The sequence below is a fragment of the Elephantulus edwardii genome, unplaced genomic scaffold (genome assembly GCF_000299155.1).
Source record: "Elephantulus edwardii isolate Elephantulus edwardi_28Jun2011 unplaced genomic scaffold, EleEdw1.0 scaffold00185, whole genome shotgun sequence".
Lineage (NCBI taxonomy): Eukaryota > Metazoa > Chordata > Mammalia > Macroscelidea > Macroscelididae > Elephantulus > Elephantulus edwardii.
In genome coordinates this window covers 512691-532826 of record NW_006399935.1, presented here as the reverse complement: position 1 = coordinate 532826, position 20136 = coordinate 512691, and the positions used below count along the sequence as shown (strand labels likewise).

The 20136-nt window shown below is 53.4% G+C and overlaps 1 protein-coding gene across 1 annotated transcript in view; it reads left to right on the top strand.

Moving 5' to 3' along the window:
* Nucleotides 1-20136, top strand: part of FBN3 (fibrillin 3) — a 97915-nt gene that overhangs the window by 16688 nt on the left and 61091 nt on the right. Inside the window, exons 6-21 of the mRNA XM_006896336.1 lie at nucleotides 4699-4898; nucleotides 5026-5148; nucleotides 8131-8283; nucleotides 8357-8542; nucleotides 9133-9276; nucleotides 10021-10140; nucleotides 10402-10527; nucleotides 11905-12027; nucleotides 12997-13272; nucleotides 13522-13575; nucleotides 15073-15198; nucleotides 15282-15407; nucleotides 16947-17066; nucleotides 17199-17336; nucleotides 17440-17490; nucleotides 17727-17852. Of these exons, the coding sequence (XP_006896398.1) occupies nucleotides 4699-4898; nucleotides 5026-5148; nucleotides 8131-8283; nucleotides 8357-8542; nucleotides 9133-9276; nucleotides 10021-10140; nucleotides 10402-10527; nucleotides 11905-12027; nucleotides 12997-13272; nucleotides 13522-13575; nucleotides 15073-15198; nucleotides 15282-15407; nucleotides 16947-17066; nucleotides 17199-17336; nucleotides 17440-17490; nucleotides 17727-17852 (2192 nt within the window). The remainder of the gene's footprint in view (nucleotides 1-4698; nucleotides 4899-5025; nucleotides 5149-8130; nucleotides 8284-8356; nucleotides 8543-9132; nucleotides 9277-10020; nucleotides 10141-10401; nucleotides 10528-11904; nucleotides 12028-12996; nucleotides 13273-13521; nucleotides 13576-15072; nucleotides 15199-15281; nucleotides 15408-16946; nucleotides 17067-17198; nucleotides 17337-17439; nucleotides 17491-17726; nucleotides 17853-20136) is intronic.

Here is a 20136-nt window from a genome sequence, read left to right as displayed (position 1 = left end):
TGGAGACTAAGGTGCGTCTGATACAGGCCATGGTCTTTGATATCACTTGTTATGCATCAGAGAGTTGGACAGTGACTAAGGAGGATAGAAAGAGAATGGATGCCTTTGAGCTGTGGTGCTGGAGAATAGTATTGATGGTACCATGAACTGCCAAGAAAACAAAGAGATTCATCCTGGAGAGGGTTAAACCAGGCTGCTCCTTGGAGTCAAGGATTCTGAAGCTCTGTCTAACATACTTTGGACATGTTGTAAGGAGGGACCAGTCCTTGTAGAGGGACATCATGCTTTGTAGGGTGGAGGGACAGTGCAGGAGGGAAAGGCCCTGTGTGAGGTGGATTGATTCAGTGACTGGGGTAATCAGGTGGAGTGTATCAGAGATGGTGCAACTGGCGCAAGACAGAGCAGAGTTTAGGGCTGTTGTATATAAGTTCACTATGAGTCGCAAGTGACTTGATGGCATATAACAACAACAACATTTTTCATTATCCCTGGGAAGTTTTCCTCTAGTAATTCTTCCACAACTTTTTTTGATGCATTTACTTGCTTCTTCCTTTTCTGATATTCCAGTGATACACATGTTATTTCTCTTGATGGTGTTTTTTCTTTATTATTCTTAGGTTTTCTTCTTTTTCCTTCCTTTTTGATTCTGCTTTTTGCTCTAGCAGATTAGTGGTAACAATAGTGTCTTCTATTTCATTGGTTCTGTATTCTATCTCTTCAACTCTGCTCATGTGTCCCTCCATCATGTTGACAGCATCTGAAACATTGTATCTCATATTTTGGATCGTGGTTTCTTGTTTTTCCAGTGCTGCTAATGCCTCATTTGTTTTATCTGCATTGTTCTGGATTGTTGGGTGTTTTGGTTTTTTTTTTGTTTTTTTGTTTGTTTTTTTTATCTCCTCCTGGTTTTGCTTGTCATATCCTGTAATTCTTCAAGTTTGTCTTTCATCTATTGAAAATATTCAATCATTGTTCTTTTAAATTCTGTGTCAGAAAGTTCCATCAGACTTTCTGGCTTCAGGAAATCCATTGATACTGTGTCACCCTTTGGGGGGGGGTGATATCTTGCTTTGTGCTTGTGTAGTGTGTGAAATAGCTTGCTTTCTTCGAGACATTGATAGGTTCTTGGTCTGAAGACAATGCTCTAGAAATCAGTTAGGCAGCTACCCCACTTGTGTTTTTCTCTGAACTTCTGTTTAAAGGGAAAGGTCAGTTCAGAGCCTGTGAAAGCAACCTCTTGTAGGTAAGTCAGATCAAGGTGCTTCATTTTAAAGGCAGGTTGATAGACTGGATGTGTAGGCACAGGCAGGGAGCTGAATGAGGGTGGGGCAGGCACAGGGGCTGGGCAACAACAGGGCAGGTCAACCACTTGTGAGACCTCACTCAGACCCCAGCTGTCTGGGTGTGCTTATGAGTAGGGTCCCTACTCAAATAAATTCCAGCTGTCTGTCTCCCACCCAGTGGTTCTCACTTAGTAGTCCCTGCCCAGTGGCTCTTATGCAGGTGCCCTTATGCAGTGGCCTCTGCCTGAGCAGGGTCCTGGGTCCAGTGGAACCCAACAAGACTCAAACCCCACTGACCCACTCACCTCTGGTCTGTGGTGTCCAGGAAAGTTCAGTCAAACTCCCACTGGCCCACTCACTCTTGGGCACTCTCCCAGGCAGTGGATGGTACCCAGGAAAACACAGATGAATTCCCACTGGCCTGCCCCTTCCTGGGCAGCCAGCATGGCCCAAGAGAACTCAACCAAATTCCCACCAGTGGGCTCGTTCTTGGGTGCTCTCCTAGGCAATCGCCAGTGCCCAAGAGAACCTAGTCAGGATCCTACTAGCCCGCCTGACCATGGGCAGTTGGCAAGGGCAAAAGAAAACTCAGTCAAATTCCAACAGACCCACTTGCTCTTAGTGAGGTTTAAGAGAACTCAGTTAATGTCCCGCTAACCTTCTTTCTCCTGGGGATGGGTACCATAGCAGCTAGGCTGTTGGCTTCTGGCTTTAGTTGGGCCCAGGGGGCGGCCCACAGTGCAGCTCTATGTTCCTGTAACTCTGAAACTAATTGTTCCAACAAAAATTCTGATCCAAATTCCTACTGTCCACGTTGCGCCATGTCTGTCGGTCTCTGTGCGGCATGAAGGTCTCTCTAATGGTCCATCTCTATGCAGCTTGCTATTCCTCCAGCTCTTCACACTGCACTCTCTACCACCGCCATCTTAGAATCCCATAAACCTCTTTGTTTTCTTTTTGAACTCTTCTGTTCAACTCTCTTCCTTTCTCTTCAGCTTCTCCATATTAAAGAGCAAGTTTCAAAGTCTCTTCTGACATCCATCTCTTTATTTTTGGTTGCTGTTGTTGCTTTTTCTTTATAGATAGTGTCCTTGCTCTCATCCCATAACTTATCTGATCTCCAGTCATTAGAGTTCAATTTGTCAAATCTGTTCTTGAGAAATTTGCTAAATTTAGGTGGGATACTCAAGGTAGTAATTTGGCTCTTGTGAGCCTTTTTCACTTTTCTTTGCTTTCCACTTGAACTTGCAGATGAGCAGTTTATGATCATTTCCCCAGTCGCCCCAGCCTTGATCTGAATGCTGATACTGTACGTCTCCTCTGCTGAGTCCCACAAATGAGGTCTGTCTGGTCCTGGTGCGCTCCATTTAGTGACGAGCTGCCTCATAGTATTTGTAAAGGAATCCTGGCTGTGCAGTGGTTAGAATCCTTGGCTGCTAGCTACTCCCAGGAAGGCAGAGCAGGCAGTCTAGCTTTACAAAGATGCCGTGGTCATACAGAGTCACTGTGAGCTGTCCTCAACTTCATGGCCGCAAAAATTGCACATGGACAGTCCTGGTGGATGTAGATTGACGCATCTTTCTCCTGTAGAGTGGCTGAGCCAATGACATTTTGGCTTGTGTTTTATCCACTGTGCCACCAGGGCTCCTTGCAATTTCATTCCCGCACACAATCACGGGCATTACAGCAATTGGAGCCCCAGCAAACTATGAAAGCAGTCATGTTGTGACAGGGAGCATGTGGGGGCAAGGGCAGGGAATCGGAGCAGGCTGAGGGTTGGTTTGCCCTATCATGGCCCAGGGCTGCAGGTGTCTGGGAGGAAGCGGGACACTCAGGCCTTGGGGCTGACCCATCCTATTTGTGCAATCACGTCCTCTCTCTCCCATCACAATCCTGAGGGACTGAGCAGAACTGCCCTGTGGTTTCTGAGGTGAAAGTCTTTACAGAAACCAATTGACTGCCTCATCCTCCTCCATGGAGGGGCTGGTGGATCTGAATTGTCAGTTTCTCAGTTAGCAGCACCCGAGAGTTTTTTGTTAGCACCCAGCCTCCAATTCCCCCACACATAAGTGACAGTGAGCAGAGGGGAGGGACTGAATGGTGAAGAGAGAAGAGATCTGGGCAAATTGTTTTGTTTGTTTGATGATTTCATTTTTTTTTATTAGGGAAGTCAAAAGGCTATCAATTCAGATTAGCTGCAGGATACAATTGCTTAGTCAGGTCAGCCTCTAAAATGTGCTCGTAGGTACCTCAGTCTTCAGCCTCCTGGCTTTAGGCCCATGTTAAAAAACTGACCAATTAAGAGGTCTAGGCATCTAAGTGTGAACAGAAAAGCTGGAACCCATTGGAGGCTGAGAAAGAGAAAGAAGTGGACCAGTGGTCTGGAAGGGCTAGGGAAGAAGAATCAGAATGCCCTGGATGTGTGCACAGAGGTCCACAAGCTTAAGGGTATAGAAAAGGCAGTCTGTGAGGTTGACCTGGGGGCTAGAGGTGGGTAGGGCTGTGCACCCGTGGCTGGGTCTCTCCTTGCCAGGTTGTATGAATGGAGGGGCTCTCTAGAATGAAGGACGGGCATTTAGATATTGACTTTGACAAGAAAAAGGAACTGGGATTTGGGCTGTAAGAGGTGAAACGAGCTAGAGAGGCTGAGGAGGAGGTAAGGGTCAGTTGTGAAGAGAGGAGAAACGGCCTGGAGTCATGTGGACAGTGAAGGCCCTTGGAGAGAGGCCAGCTGACTGTCCAGTGTGCGAGTGTTAGTGAATTCATGAGGTTCTGTGGCAGTGGGGACCAGCAAAATCTCTGAAGCCCCTCCTCATAAACGCCTAGCAGAGGCTGGGGGCTACCTTCCTTTCTGGGAGGGATTTCTCTTGGTCGAGTTCCAGCCCTGTTATTGGAAACATCTGGAGATCAGAGACAGGAAGTCACATCTGGGCCCCATGCACGGCATGCCGGAGGAGGGGCTTTGGGCAGTGATAGGCACACGAGGGGTCAAGGATGTGGAATTCTGAGCCCAGAGGATTCATCCACATACTGAGTCCCTCCCAAAGCCGGGGGAATCTAACAAGATCAGTTAGACATGTGATCTAGGATGGGGCAAACTCTCCAACCGGACATCCACGGGCTCCTGCCCAGGTTCCACAGGAGAAACAGGGGTCACTACACACACCCTGAGTTTTATGGAGTGAGTGGTCCTGGGCTCCCTTGAACCTTGTTTGGGAAATGCTTTAGAGGAAGGGTTTTGCAGGGTGAATAGGAGTTTGTTAGAGAAGAGGTGGAAAGGTGCGTTAAGAACAGGCACAGCATGAGGCAAGGTTTCTTGTGAGGAACATGTGCAGGGAGGCTGAGAGGGAGAGGCCTGAACTCAATCTACAGGAATGGAAATGCGGACCAGCTTCCCACATGCACACCACCGCACGGACTACCATGCAGGGCCTTGCTTTGTCTACGTGGGCCCCGAGGGCTGTCACCACCAGCTGACGGGCCTCATGTGCACCAAGATGCTCTGCTGTGCCACTGTGGGCCGCGCCTGGGGCCTCCCCTGTGCTCTGTGTCCTGCCCAGCCGCACCCCTGCCGGCGGGGCTTCATCCCCAATGTCCGGACAGGGGCCTGCCAAGGTGAGTGGTGGGGTCAGGGAGTGGGACAGTTGGTCCTGGGGTGCCAGGGCTGAATGGGAACCCTGGGCAGCCTTAATCCCTTCCTCTGACGGGCCTCTCACCCCCTTAATGGCCTCTACCCCTGCAGATGTGGATGAGTGCCAGGCCATCCCAGGCCTGTGCCAGGGGGGCAGCTGCATCAACACAGTGGGCTCCTTCGAGTGCCGCTGCCCTGCAGGACATCAGCTTATGGGCAGTGCTAAATGTGAAGGTGAGGGTGGAGAGGGGTCCTCCCCTGTATCCTCGGTGGGAGGAGGAGGGACAGGGCTGGAGGTCCTCATGTCTGACCCTGCTGTGTTGTGACTCAGATGTGGACGAGTGTCTCAGCGTGCCGGGCCTCTGCTCGGGGGGTGGCTGCACCAACACAGTCGGGAGCTACGTGTGTACCTGTCCCCGTGGCTTTGTCACTAGCCCGGACGGTGCTCGCTGCCTGGGTGAGCTGGGGCTGGGGGGCTGGGACGGTAGAAGACCAACAGCCAATAAGCCCTTCCATCATCTAGTTCCAAATGGCAACCTGGCCTTCGGGTCTCTATGGCCCTCCAATCTCCATGCCCACTTGTCTTATTAGACTCCAAGTCTAGTCAACTTGATGACACCTAAGAATAATAATTGCCTCTGAGCTCTTTCCATGCCCTTTAGCTCTCTAGAGGTTCTGTCGGCCTCTGCTCTACCCCCACGTGACCCTCAGCTTCTGTGCCCCTCTAGCCCCCTGATTGTCATCTCTATGCCCCCTGCCCCTCTAGCCTCCATCTCTATGTCCCTTTGGCTCTCTGGCCCCTGTCTCTATGTCCCTACTCTAAAGACTAAGAGTAAGAGCTTCCTGCCTCCCTCTCCATCTTTGAGATGGAGAAACCAAGACCCAGAGTTGTTGTGTACTGTTGAGTCACAGGAGGCAGGAAATTGCACAGGAGGAGATTGCTCGACTTTCTTCCCTGGAGAAGCTGGTGGATTCGAACCATGTACCTCTTTATTGGCAGTGCAATTCTTTACCACCAGGCCACCAGAACTCCCTGAGACCCAGAGACAGGAGGGGATTGTCTGGAGCCAACTCAACCAGTCTCTGGCACCCTGCCAGGGTGGGCTTCTCAGGGCTGCGTCTTTCCTCTCTGAGCTTCCAGGTGGGGAACACCCCCTGACATTCTTGTTTAACATCTTGACCCGCTGGTCCACAGGCATTTGTAATTGCTGGTGGTCAACAATATGGGCAGGGAATACAGGACTTGAGGGATGGACAGAGGCCTGATTTGGGGACGGGAAGGGGGCTGACAGATTCCCCAGCACCACGTTAGCCCCTCAGGCAAGGCCTCTCCTGGGCAGGGCTGATATATTGTGTTTGGAATCAGGCCAGCGGGCTGTGGCCAACACCAGAGTTCCTGGGCCTCCACCCCTCACGCCCGTCATGGCAGTGTAAGAGGCCTCCTCCAGGCACACACCTCCCAGCAGAGCCTGGCTTCACACCGAGGTCTGGTTGCTTCTGAGCTCTGGTTCTGGAGTCAGGACTGGGCTCCAATTGTTGTTGTTGTTGTTGTTATGTGCCGTCGAGTCGTTTCCGACTCATAGCGACCCTATGCACAACAGCTCTAAACCCTGCTCTATCCTGCGCCAACCGCACCGCCTCTGACACACCTATCCCGATTACCCCCGTCACCGAATCAATCCATCTCATAGAGGGTCTTCCCCTCCTGCGCTGTCCCTCCACCCTCCCAAGCATGATGTCCCTCTCCAAGGACCCGTCCCTCCTGGGGCGCCAATTACTGGTTGAAAACTCTGTGACCTTGGGCAAGCAGCTTCACCCCTCTGGGCCTCCTCAGTTTTCTCATCTATGAAATGAGGATGATAATGATACTGGTGGAAGAAAGACCTGGCAAACTGTAAGGTTCCCAGCTAAGGAACTCCATGGAGCGGGCCTGCTGTGCTGCACAGGGAGTTGTAAGGAGTCGGAGTTGACAGCAAAGGCTCTGGTTTGGCTGAACAGTGCCTTCCTGGTGGCACCGTGGGTTGGTGGGGCGAAGCTGGCTTCCCGTCCTCCTACCTGCCTTCTACAGCTGTGCAACCTTGAGCTACTGTCTTGACCTTCCTAGCTCCCAGCTTCTGGGCCTGAGATAATACTGAGGTCCAAAGTCTGAACTCCCACTCTGTTTCCTAGGGGGTCTGCAGGTGCAGAAGGCGGGGTGGGAGGTGGTACATATGTGTGCTTTCTCACCCACAGGCAGGGGCGGCTGTCAGCAGTCCTTCCAGGCTGGTGGGTGGGATGTCTCAGCTCTGGGCCCTCGGCCAAGATTTGTGGGCTTTTAATTCTAAAAATATGCTCTTTGAGTCAAAGCCCAAGAAATTCCATCCCTAAATAAAGTTGTCGGACTTGAAGGCATGGTAGGAAGTGAGAGTGTCGGTGGTTCTCAAACCCAGAAAGCCCCTGCCTCAGTTTCCCCAGGGACCGTTGACCTTCACAGCCCCTTGAGGGAACCAGCATGCCCAAGTTTGGCAGGTGAGGACACTCAGTCCCAAATGGCTTCCTGGCCTCACCTCCCCCTGGGCAGTGACCTCATGAAGGTGTGTGCTAACTGTAGTTGAAGGCCTGCAGTGACGGGGAGCTCACTTCCAGTGCCAGCTTTGGGTGCTGGTCCTCCCTAGCTTGGAGCAGACTTATCCTTAACCCCCTGTGGTATTAGCGGAGCTTAGTGATGAGAGATGGCACTCACACACCTTGGCTCTGTGCCAGGCTCTGGACACTGCCCTTGGGGTCCTCAGAACCTGCTTGTGAGGTCACCCACTCTGCGGATGGGAACACTGAGTCAGGGACAGGCAGAGATCTGTCTTCTGGGTGGTGGTAGGGGAGTTGAATTTGAGTCTCATCTGGTGGCTGCAGCTGCCTCCCCTCTCCAGTCTTCAGCTCTGCCCACAACCACAGGCTGCAGCTGCCTCCCCTCTCCAGTTTCCAGCTCTGCCCACCACCTCCTCCTGTCTCCAGCTCTACCCACCCCCCCCTCACCTCTCTGGTCTCCAGCTCTGCCCACCCCCCCCCGCCTGTCTCCAGCTCTGCCCGCTACCCCCTTCCCTGGTCTCTAGCTCTGCCCACCACCCCTTTCCCCCTCCAATCTCCAGCTCTGCCCACTTCCCCCTTCTCTGGTCTCCAGCTGTACCCACCATCCCCTCCCTGCTCCAGTCTCCAGCTCTGCCCACCACCCTCTTGCAGACCACCGGGCTGGCACCTGCTTCTCAGTGATGATCAGTGGCCGATGTGCCAGGAGCCTTGCTGGCCACCACACGCGCAGGCAGTGCTGCTGTGACTCGGGCCAGTGCTGGGCGGCTGGCCCAACCCCAGAGCTATGCCCTTCTCGGGGCTCCGGTGAGTGGCTGGGGGCTGCCTCCCTGCCCTCCTGCCCTGGAGCTCTGGCCTAACCCTGCTTTCTTCCTCGCAGATGAGTTCCAGCAACTGTGCACCCAGGGCCTCCCACTGCTGCCCTCCTACCCCGGCCCCTTCCCTCACTTCACAGGCTTCGGGTCCACCAGTAGGGGTCCTGGCCTTGGGGGGCCGGCCCGTCACAGCCAGCACAGCGCCAATGGGCAGGGGTTTCCCAGCCTGGGCCCCAGTGATTCCAGCATTGGTGAGGGACTGAAAGGAAGACTGGGGTGGGGGGCAGTCCTTAGATGGAGGGTTAGGGCTTGGTGCAGGGGTCACGGCCTGTATAGAAGGCATGAAGGTATAGTGGTCTAGAGGTGTGTTACAATGGGGCCTCAAAGTTAGATGGGGGTCTGGGCTTCTCTGAGTTTGAGATGGGAGATCTAGGCCTGAAGGGGGAGCCTGGGCTTCTCTGAGCCAGAGGTGAGGTGGGAGATTCATGAGCTTCTCTGAGCATGAGGCTGGAAGGTGGGGGTTCTTCTCTGAGTCTGAGGTAGTGGTAGAGGATTGAGCCAGAGGCGGGGTCTGGGCTTCTCCAAGCCTGAGGTAGGATCTGGGCTTCTCTGAGCCTGAGGTGAGGGTCTGGGCTTTTCTGAACCTGAGGTGGGATCCAGGCTTCTCTGAGTCAGGGGAGGGTGGTCTGGTTTTCTCTGAGCCTGAGGTAGAGAGTCTGGGCTGGGTGGTTCTCCCTTCAGGCTGGCCTCGGGGCTTGAGGGAGAGCCTGCATATAAGGTGGGGTCCGAGCAGGGCTGGCTCCCCATCTGAGAGTGGACGTCTGCACGGTCCTGTCCGTAGGCACTGCCACACTCAACCAGACCCTTGACATCTGCCGCCACTTCACCAACCTGTGCCTCAATGGCCGCTGCAGGCCCACCCCAACCAGCTACCAGTGCGAGTGCAACCCGGGCTTCACCCAGGACGTGCGAGGGGAGTGCATCGGTGAGGGGGGCAGCTGTGAGGGTGTGCATCAGTGTAGGGCTCCAACAGTGAGGGTGTGCCGTGCGAAGGAGTGCACTCGTGGGGGCAGGAGTAGGCGTGAGGGGTGCAACAGTGAGGGGGTGCAGCAGTGAAGGGTGGGGCAGGGAGGGGTTCAGCAGGGAGGGAGTGCAGTGTGAGGGAGTGCACTCGTGGGGGCAGCAGAGAGTAGGTGAAGGCGTGAAGGGTCCAACAGTGAGGGGGGGTATTGCACTGAGGGAGTGCAGCAGAGAAGGGTGTGGCAGGGAGGGGTTCAGCAGAGAGAGAGAGTGCAGCAACCAAAGTGGTGCAGCAATAAGGGGGTGTAGCAGTGAGGGGGTGGGGCAGAGTGCAGCAGTGGAGGAACGCATCAGTGTAGGGGGCTCAGCAGTGAGGATATAGCAATGTAAGGGTGCAACAGTGAGAGCACAGCAGTGAAGGGGTATGACAATGAGGGAGTGCAACATTGGAGGAAGGTGCCGTGTGGGGGGTGCACATTGTTGAAGGGGATGGTGTGTTGAGGATGGTGGAGGGTGCATCGGTGAAGGGTTGGAGTTGTATAGGTGGGAGTGGTGGGGGTGCCTCAGTGAGGGGAGACGGGAGGGTACAGGAGAAGCAGGTGTTCACTGTTGAGGGGCTACATTGATGAGCAGAATAGAGGGTCCAACAATGAGGGTAGTCTCAGGGGCTATGCCCCCTAGACTGTGGCTTAGTGTCCTGTACACACAGATGTGGACGAGTGTACCAGTAGCCCCTGTCGCCATGGTGATTGCATCAACACCCCTGGCTCCTACCACTGCCACTGCCGTGGGGGCTTCCAGGCCACTGTCACCAAGCAGGCATGCGTGGGTATGGTTTGTGCAAGGGGAAAGGCATGAGGGGATCTTGGCAGGGGGCCCTGGGACTGATACAGGCATGCGTGGAGGAGTCACAGGGGTCTTCTTGAGAACCCTGCTTACGTTGCAGCCAGGTGTAGGCTCTGAGACTCCTGACTGGGGCCCTGAGTCTGTATGACTGTGCTTGGGGCCACAGGGATGGCAGTTCTGGACAAGAGTGCCTGCATCCACAGCCAACACTGAAGCATCTTGGGGTGCCCACCTCCTCCCCTAGATGTGGATGAGTGCATTGTCAGTGGGGGCCTCTGCCACCATGGCCGCTGCATCAACACAGAAGGCAGCTTCCAGTGTGTCTGTGACTTGGGCTTTGAGCTCACGCCTGACGGCAAGAACTGTGTGGGTGAGTTAAAGGCGGCAGGTGGGCAGTGTTCTAGGACCCCCTGGCTTGCTTTGACAGCCACCTCTGATTTTCAGTCCTTCTCCATCACCCACCCTCCCTGCCACATGTCCTCTGCTAACCTCACAGAGCCCAGCAGACCCTACTGTCCACCCATCACTCATTCCTTCCTCCCTTCATAAATCCATTCCATGAGCCCCAAGAAGGGACCTTAATGGCCACACCATGCTGTTAGGCAGCTCCAGCAAGTGACTGCCCCTGGGCCTGCAACACTGCCCCTCCCCTGCCCTGGGAACTGTGTCCAGATGGGGCCAGGGGCAGAAGGCGGCAGGATCAGCACCTTGGACAGCGCCCTCTGCCTGCAGCTCCCCCTGCCCTTTGGGTGGATCTTCCAAGCTCTGCCTGGGCGTAGTTCTGTGGAGACCAGACCACCACCCTTGCCCATTGCCATCAAGTCCCTCCTGACTCATAGTGACCTTGTGGGACAGAGCAGAGCTGCCTACTGAGTTTCCTAAGCTGTAAGACTTTACAGATAGAGCCTGCCTCCTCTTCCTCCTGCCGAGCAGCTGGTGGATTCAAAGTGCCAATCTCTTGGTTAACAGTTGGATAGATATTTTAGTCACTGTGGGAATAGGGTGGGGCCCTGAAACCAGCTGCTTGGAATCCGTTCTGATTCATGGTGACCCCATGTGTGTGAGAGTAGAACTATATAGCGAATGCTTTAGAAGGAGATCACCAGGTCTGCCTTCTGAGGCATCTTTAGATGAACTTGAACTTCCACACTTCTGTGAGCAGCTGAGAATCTTACCTATTTGCACCGCAGCACCCAGCGACTTCCTTAGTTCTCTTCAGCCACCTGGCTGAGACCTGCCTTAACATCCTCTCCTCGAGGGGTATTTCCTCCTCTGCGGGCTTGTTCCTCATTCATGCATTCTTTCAACTTGCTCTAAATATTTGCTGAGCACAGATCAGGTGCCAAGACCCAAGTTGCAGAGATAAGCAAAACAGGAGACAGACAAGAAAGTTGTCCTCCCTCAGGGAAGATTTCTTCCACTTTGCATTTGTTCCTTGTTCATTCCTTCCTTTTTTTCCTTTTGAACAAATGTGTATTGAGTGTATATTGTGTGCGGATAACATGTCAATGAGGACATGATCCCACCCTGATGCGCTCATATTCCAGTTGGCAGATTAATATACAAACATCACTGCGAGCCGCATTTTGTTTGACTCCCATATCCCAGGAAGGGGACCTTCCGAGGCTCAGCCCTTGGCCCCAGAGGGGTGACAGAGGCTGCTCAGAAGGGCAGGGCTGCCCCCAGGTGGGGTGAGTTCTGGTGCCCAGCCTCACCTGCTGGCCCTAGCCCCTTCCGGTGTCCCCAGACCATGACGAGTGCGCCACCACCAGCATGTGCCTCAACGGGGTATGTCTCAATGAGGATGGCAGCTTCAAATGTCTCTGCAGACCTGGCTTCCTGCTTGCACCCAGCGGCCGGTACTGCCTGGGTAAGTCCACTTGGAGCCAGGGCAGGGCAGATGGGAGAGGGGAAAGGGAGGTGTGATGGAAGAGTTAGATGAGCAGGGAGGAGATGGAGAGGGGAGGGGTGCAATGGAAAAGAGAGATGAACTCAGAGTGTCAGTTCTAGGGGAGCTCTCTCCCTGTCCACTCTGGAGCAAGACCTTTGCCTCTTTGAGCTTCTGCTCCTGGCCAGTATTTGTGTAACTTGGTCTTGCTCTTTAAAAATCTCAAAAGAGATGGACTCCAGACCCATCAACACTGACCCTGCCCCTGGTTACAGTAAAGGCAGCTCGTCCTCACATGAGGTCACATGGGCTAGCAATCACAGCATGTATTTGGCGAGGTCATGGTCAAGTCTGTAACCGTGATTCCCAGTGGCATCTGTCTTCCCCAGCATGCGCCTCTGGGTTCATCAGCTCTTTTTCATCTCTCAGAAGTCACGAGGGTTGGGACCCACCCTGCACAGTTAGAAACTCATTTCACAAAGCAGTCGGGTTACCTGCACAGCGTCAGGATTCCCATACATGTTCTGAGAGGACACAGTTCGAGCCAGGTCTTTTCTTTCCTGAGATGGAGTTGGACTGTGCTCCACTGGGCTTTTGGTGGCTGATATTTTAGAAGTAGATTGCGAGGCTTTTTTTCTGGATGGATTTAAGTCTCTAAACCTTCTAGCTAGCAGCCCAGTGTGTCCACCATTTGCCCCACCCAGAAACTCCAACTCAGTGCGTAACAATCTGCAGAGGCCCTGATTCCAAAGAAGGCTGTCTCCTGCAAGTGCTAGATGGGCATGAGTTTTGGAGGCACTATTTAGCTATGCATGGGGTAAAGAGAAAGATAAATGGACAGGTGCGGGGGAAGGAGATAAGAGGAAGGAGGGAGAGGGGACAAATGGAAGAAGGAGAGGGGGGCTATGGGGTGCAAGGAGCAACCCTCTCACCACACCACCTGCCCTGCAGACATTGACGAGTGTCAGACTCCCGGGACCTGTGTGAACGGCTACTGCACCAACACGGAGGGCTCCTTCCATTGCCGGTGCCTGGCTGGACTGGCAGTGGGCGCTGATGGCCGTGTCTGCATGGACACCCACATGCGCAGCACGTGCTATGGGATCGTGGACAAGGACTCCTGTGCCCGCCCCTTCCCAGGCGCGGTCACCAAGTCCGAGTGCTGCTGTGCCAGCCTGGACCATGGCTTTGGGGAGCCCTGCCAGCTATGTCCTGCCAAGAACTCTGGTGAGCTCCCAACTACTCTGAGGTCCCACTTTCAGGTTTTTCCCCTTGGGGTGCAACAGAGGTCTCAGCTTTTATCGAGTGGGGGCTCCTCTTCCTAAGAAAAGACTGCAGGACCTCTGTAACACGAGGGGAACATTGTGGTGCCAGGGTCTTGTCTAAACTTGAGGGCCATGGCCTGGGGCTGGGCTCGGGCTCCAAGTGGATGGTGTGCTGACCTCTCCTCCCCTGCCCTCTCCTCCCTCCACTCAGCTGAGTTCCAGGCCCTCTGCAGCAGCGGCCTGGGGACCACCACGGATGGCAGAGGTGAGTATGCAGCTTTCAGGGAAGGTGCCCCCTGTGTGGTCAGAGAGCTGTGTGTGCTCCCCCACCTGGGTTCCTTCCCCCTGTGCCCACTGACATTCTGCAGACTGCTGTGTGGTCTTTCCAGCGCTCCAGGAACGGGCAGCCCCCCAGGTGCCCAGGTCGATCATGGTCCAAATGCTTTATTCGTAAAATTGAAGCTTGACAGGAGGAAATTGCACATCTGCATTTCTTTTTTTTTCTTTTTTTTACATCTGCATTTCTTACCACTTGATTGTCAATCAGATACAGATGTACACACACCTGCATGCGTGCATGCATACACAGCACACACACGCAGTACATGCAAAGCACAGGTGCACACAAAGATGTGTATGTGCGGGCACATGTGCATGCACCAAACATCACACAGGTACCATACATACCTGGTGCACATGTAAGTACACACATATGCACACGCATACACCTGCACACCCCGTCCCACCTCACCTGCAGGGGGAGGAAGGCACTGGGGCTGCTGTCAAGTGTTTCACCAATTTCAGATCTCTCACCCCTTTTTTAAAGGATCCTGGAGCCTGGATACCCAGGTTCTAATCCCAGTCCTGCTACTTAATAATTGCATAACTTTGGGCATGTTCATAACCTTCTCTGTGCCTCAGTTTTCTCATTCAAAAGTGGGGATACTAACAGAATCCATTTCAGGGGTGCTGGGAGAATGAAATAAACGCGTTCATCTACTCAGTGTACAGTGTACTTAGGACAGTGCTTGACCCCAAAAAGAAAGCATCTTGAGAGCGCTAGTGATTATGAATTTTCTAAAAACAGTTTCTGCTGGAAATGTCCATCCTACTGGCTCTTTCAGTTCTTACCCTCAGGAGACAGTTGATGATGTCGAGATGTGGTTTGTCTAAAGCAGAAATGGGTACAGCCAGCAGGGGCTGGGTTGAGCCCAGGGGTGCTGCTCAGCCCTCTGAGTGCACAGAGTTCAAACCCCACTGGGGCTGGCTCTGATGCGTGCCCACCTGACCACTGTGTGCCTCATAGGAGTCTCTGGCTGCTTTTTCAGAAGTAGATTGCCAGGCCTTTCTTTCAAGGCACCCAGCTTTTGGTTAGGAGCCAAGTGTGTCAGCCATTTCACCAGTCAGGGAGTCCACGGCCTGGATGGGCCCCTGCAGAAAAGGAACGGCACAGCTTCAAGTGCAAATAACGTTGTTGTGCACCTTCGAGTCCGAACCAACCCACAGCCGACCCTCCAGCAGGTTTTAGAAGCAGTAGATCGCACAGGAGGAGACTGCCCATCTTTCTCTCACAGCTGGTGGGTTTGAATCGTGTGCCTTTGGGTTGGCAACACAACTCCTTACCACTAAGCCACCCGAGCTCTCAGATACAAGACCAACTGCCAGTAGCATCTTGATTTAAAGGGAAAGGGCTCAAACTCATGCTGAAACTCTGACCTGGAGAGTCCTGGCCTCTGGCTTCTGACCTCCCCTCCCACGGCAGACATCAACGAGTGTGCCCTGGACCCCAACATCTGCGCCAACGGCATGTGTGAGAATCTGAGGGGTGGCTACCGCTGTGTGTGCAACCCAGGCTATGAGGCGAGTGCAGAGGGCAAGGACTGCATAGGTGAGTGTGCCGCGGGCGGACAGATGGACAGGAGGTCCATCCTGGTGTCCGTCCGCCTCACCTGATCTCCACCTCACCTGCAGACGTGGATGAGTGCGCCCTCAACAGCCTCCTGTGTGACAATGGACGGTGCTGGAACAGCCCCGGCAGCTACAGCTGCTCCTGTCCCCAAGGCTTCCGCTTCAGGCAGGACATGAAGAGCTGTGAAGGTACAGGGCCACTGGCACACCACGGGTGCCATGAACACGGGCACCACGGGAATGCCTGCAGTCACACGCATGCACATCCACACACCTAAGCAGCGTCAAAGCATTTACCCATGTACACCCACAATGCTGCACACGGACATACACACTCGACACACACTCCTTCTTACACTTTCACACTAAAGCTCACAGTCCCACTCACAGACACACATGCACCACAACACATACGCACACATCGACAGTCACACCCCGCTGCCTGTCACACACCTCCAAATATATTTATGTACATATTCAAACTCCTGTGTCCACACAATAAAACATGTTCACAGGTGTTCAAGTGCACACCCCACATTTCCACACTTGATCAGTCGCACACTTTCACGGCCCTTCAGGACACGCACACTTTCAGGCACTTGTAGACACAGTCACACCTCCACACACTTGTACCTAGTTGCACTCAGAACTGTCACACACTCAGATGCACTTGCACGTGCACACACACAGATCCACAGTTGCTCCTGTGTAAACACACACACATTCTAACATATTTGCACACACATACTCACACGTATTAAACACTCACATGTGCACGTGTTCAGAGACACATATGCCCACACTCACAATCACACACACTTATATGTACACTTACACACACACGTCTATACCCATGTGCGCTCACACTACAGCATACATGCCCATCCCATCATATGCACTTGCACACCATGACACCCTTGGGCCCTCCACTCACCGGCGCACACGCTAGGGCACACTCACACGGGCACACACTCATGAGGTCATGGTTGATGCATCTTCCACCTTCACAGACATATGTGACATGTGTCAGTAACCACACAGTCTCTCCCAGCTCCCCTCCAGCCCTGCTCCTCCTCTTGTCCCCCTCTTCACCCAGACCCCCTCCTCCTCCAGCCCCCTCCTTTACCAGCTCCTCTGTCTTCCAGGCACCCCCTTTCAGCACTCCCTTCCAGTCGCCCTTCCCAGTCCTCCTTCACCCAGCCCTCCACTGGTCCCTGCTCTTTCCTCTCTGCCCCACACTATATCCAGATGACCATGTGAAGCCCTGTGACCTTGTCCACCCCAGTGCTACTCAGTCCCCAGGTCACCAGTGTCTTCACATATCTCCTCTCAGACCCCATCTCCCTCTCTACTGTGGCTGGGGCACGGCTGCCCGCTGCCAGTTCCTCCCATCCTATCACCTCTAAGCTCTGCCTTCTCCAGCCCCCTCTGCCACTTCTACTTCTCCGTGACGCAGCCTTCAGACAGTCCCCACTATGACCATCCCCACCCCTCACTTCGCACTGGGGTGCTCACAAGGCCCTGCACACAGGCAGACAGGTGTGGACATACACTGCCAGGCATGGGCACACACACGTACACGTGTGCCTGGCATAGTCATCTGAACGCATTTGCATAATCATGGTCCCGTGCACCTGTGCACCCCATGTTCCTGGGAAGAGGGGGCCCTGGCCCAGCAGGGCTCCTCTTCCACAGCTGAAGACCAGTTTTGGGGGGCTGTCCCCACAGACATCAACGAATGCCTCTCTGGCCCATGTGTGAACGGTGTGTGCCAGAACCTGGCTGGCTCCTACACCTGTGAGTGTGCCCCCGGCAGCCGGCTGGGGCTCTCAGGGACTGTATGCATAGGTGAGAGGTGCCTGGCTTCATGGGGCTCCAATGAAACCCCTCCCTCTGCTTGGTACCCTTGGCTTGGTTGGTGTAGAGGTGTGAGGCTAGGTGGCACCCAACAGGTGAGACCGGTGTTCCCTGCCTCCACAGACAGCACAAAAGGCACCTGCTGGCTGCAGGTGCAGGACGGTCACTGTGAGGCGAACCTCCACGGAGCCACCCTGCGGGCTGAGTGCTGTGCCACCCTGGGCGCTGCCTGGGGCAGCCCCTGTGAGCCCTGCAAGATGGGTAATGAGCCCCCCTCAGAATCCTGGGTGCAGGGGTCAGGGAGGACAAGAGCCCTGCACCTTAATGGAGAGTCACTCTTGTCCCTTACCTTTTCCCAACATAGACCCTACCTGTGGCCGGGGCTTCGCACGCACAGAGGGCCTCACCTGTACAGGTAACCCCTTTCCCCCTCAACCCCTGCACCTTAAGACCAAGACTGAGATTCTCACCCTGGTACCCAGTCTCCCCAGCTCTCCTTTCCAACCCCTGAGGATGACCTTGCCACATCCCCACCCCCAGTGACCTCCTCAAGGACAACTAGGATTTCCTGACTCCTAGGGGGGAAGCCCGCATCTTCCCACTCCTGGATGCTCCCAGTCTCCCCCTCACCCCACCACTTGCCACCCCCAGATGTGAACGAGTGCGAAGTCTTCCCCGGGGTCTGTTCCAACGGGCGCTGCCTCAACTCCCCTGGCTCCTTCCATTGCGACTGTCCCCCAGGTCTGACCCTGGATTCTACAGGCAGGCTGTGTGTGGGTGAGTCTGAGAGAGACCCCGTGGGCCTTCCTCTGTAATCTCATTGCCCTGGATCCCCAGCTACTGGAGGGAACAGCCTGCTAAGAAGAGGAGGGCCTGAGGGGTCATTTGGGAAGATCTTTGTGTTTGCTGTTCATGTTGAAATATTTTTCCTCCACCCCAAGAACATCATCACAAAAGGGAAAATTCTTGTATAATAATACAGTAAAACCTGCCAAAGCTGACACCTGTCTAAGGCAGGAAACCTGCCAGAGAAGAAAAACATGAGTTTCTTTTACTAGCAGAATGATAGGAAAGTGGTCCCAAGGCACACCTGGCCAGAGCTGGAAAACTTGGGAGACCCAGAAAACAAGGCTGTCCAGAGGAGGCCAGGCCACTGCAGGTCCCACCATGGCTGCGGCTCGGGGTTGACCTCTTTTAGCCAAATGGGCTTTTTCCCCCACTAGAGTTGATTCTGACTCCTGGTCACCCTGTCTGCATCATTCCAACTGTGCTCATAGGGCTTTCCTGCTGGTTTTGTTTTGTTTTATGGGTTGAGTGACAGCTTACAGAGCAAATTCGCTTTCTAGCCAAAACCTTATCCACATTTTCATGAACTGGCCATTCCCTCAGTGTCGCAGCACCCTTCCCACATCTTGTCTGGGTTCCCAGCTTCCGTTTGTCCTCGTCCACCAGGTGAGCTTTGTCTGAGGGCAAATGCTGCCCTTGATGCCACAGGGCTCACAGTTCTGAACAGCATGTTCTTTGCACACGTTATTGTTCACTTTACAGGCTTGTCTGTCATTTGTCAGAAAGGTGACCCATGGGGGTGGGCTCAGCTCCAAGTGGGCAGGGTCTCCATGGGGTTTTCAAGGGCTGCACTTTTGGAATTAAATTGCCAGGCCTTTTTTCCATGGTATCTTTAGGTAGGTTCAATCTTCTGACCTTACAGTTAGCAACCAGATACAATAATCATTGGAATCATTCCAAGCATTGAAACAGAGTTAATTCTGGTTGACTGTTGTTACGTGCTGTGGGGTCAATCAGTTACAACCCATCCTGGCCAAATTAGATCTGACTCTTTAGACAACAGATATGAATCTTGCCCTCTCCTGCTGTGCAACCTGTGTCAGTCCATCTTGTGGAGGGTCCTCTTCTCTTTCACTGACCTACCTTTCCTTGCAAAATATCTTTTTTTAAGAGCTGGCCGCTCCTGACAGCATGCCTGAAGTCTGTGAGACTAAGTTTCACCATCCTTGCCTCTAAGGAGCACACTGGTGGCACTTCCTCCAAGATGGAGTTCCCTTTGTACTTTTGGCAGTCTGTGGGTGTCGCTGTTTGCCAGCAACCTACAACAACACCCTGATGGGAGTAAGCATGACAGAGATACACCACTCTGGGAGAGGATCAAAAAGTCAATCCAGCTCAATTTTATTGGGATCTGCAGTGCACTTATATACAAACATGTAAATAGGAAGACAGAGTAGGGTGGGCTTACAGATGTGGGACATGCAGATTGGTTAGGAGAACCTCAGCCTCATGCAGACCACTCAACAGATGCCAACAGACGCTCAACAGATGCCACGGCAGCCGTCTTCCCAGGTGGTGAGGTTTCTCAAGCCGGTACAGCCAAACACAGGGGAGCTTTCTCTATCCCATATTAAAGGCCATTGGGAGACTTGTACTTATCTGGAGCTTGGGCAATCTGTCCTGGCCAGAGGCCCTCTCCCTTCCTCCCCAACATCCTACAACATGTGGGGATATTCAATACTCTTTACCAGCACCGCAAGTCGAGGACATCAATTCTTCTCTGGTCTTCCTTGTTCATGTCTAACTAACATTCAGATGCACACGAAACAATTTCATCTACCTTGGCTTAAGTCAGGTACACCTTGCTCTTTAAACGAACACCCTTGTTCTTTGGAACTTTTTTGAGGTCTTAGGCAGCATATCTTCCCAGTGCAAACACGTCTCTGGGTTCCTTAACTGCTGTTGGAGATGTTAATTATCAATCCAAGTAAAATGAGAACCTTGAACGTCACTCTCTTCTCCATCTATTGTGATGTTGCCTATTGGTCCAGTGGTGAGTAGACCAGGAATTAGCAGATATTTTCTGTTAGGAGATGCCACAAAGTCAGTTGCAAATCATAGTGATCCCATGTACAACAAAACAAAGCATTCCCTAATCCAACCCCCAGCATCTTCCCAATTACTGCTGTGTTTCGACCCATCATTGCAGCTAATGAGTCAGTCCATCTCACGGAGGCTCTTCCTCTTTTTCATTGAGCTTCCACTGAGCATGTGT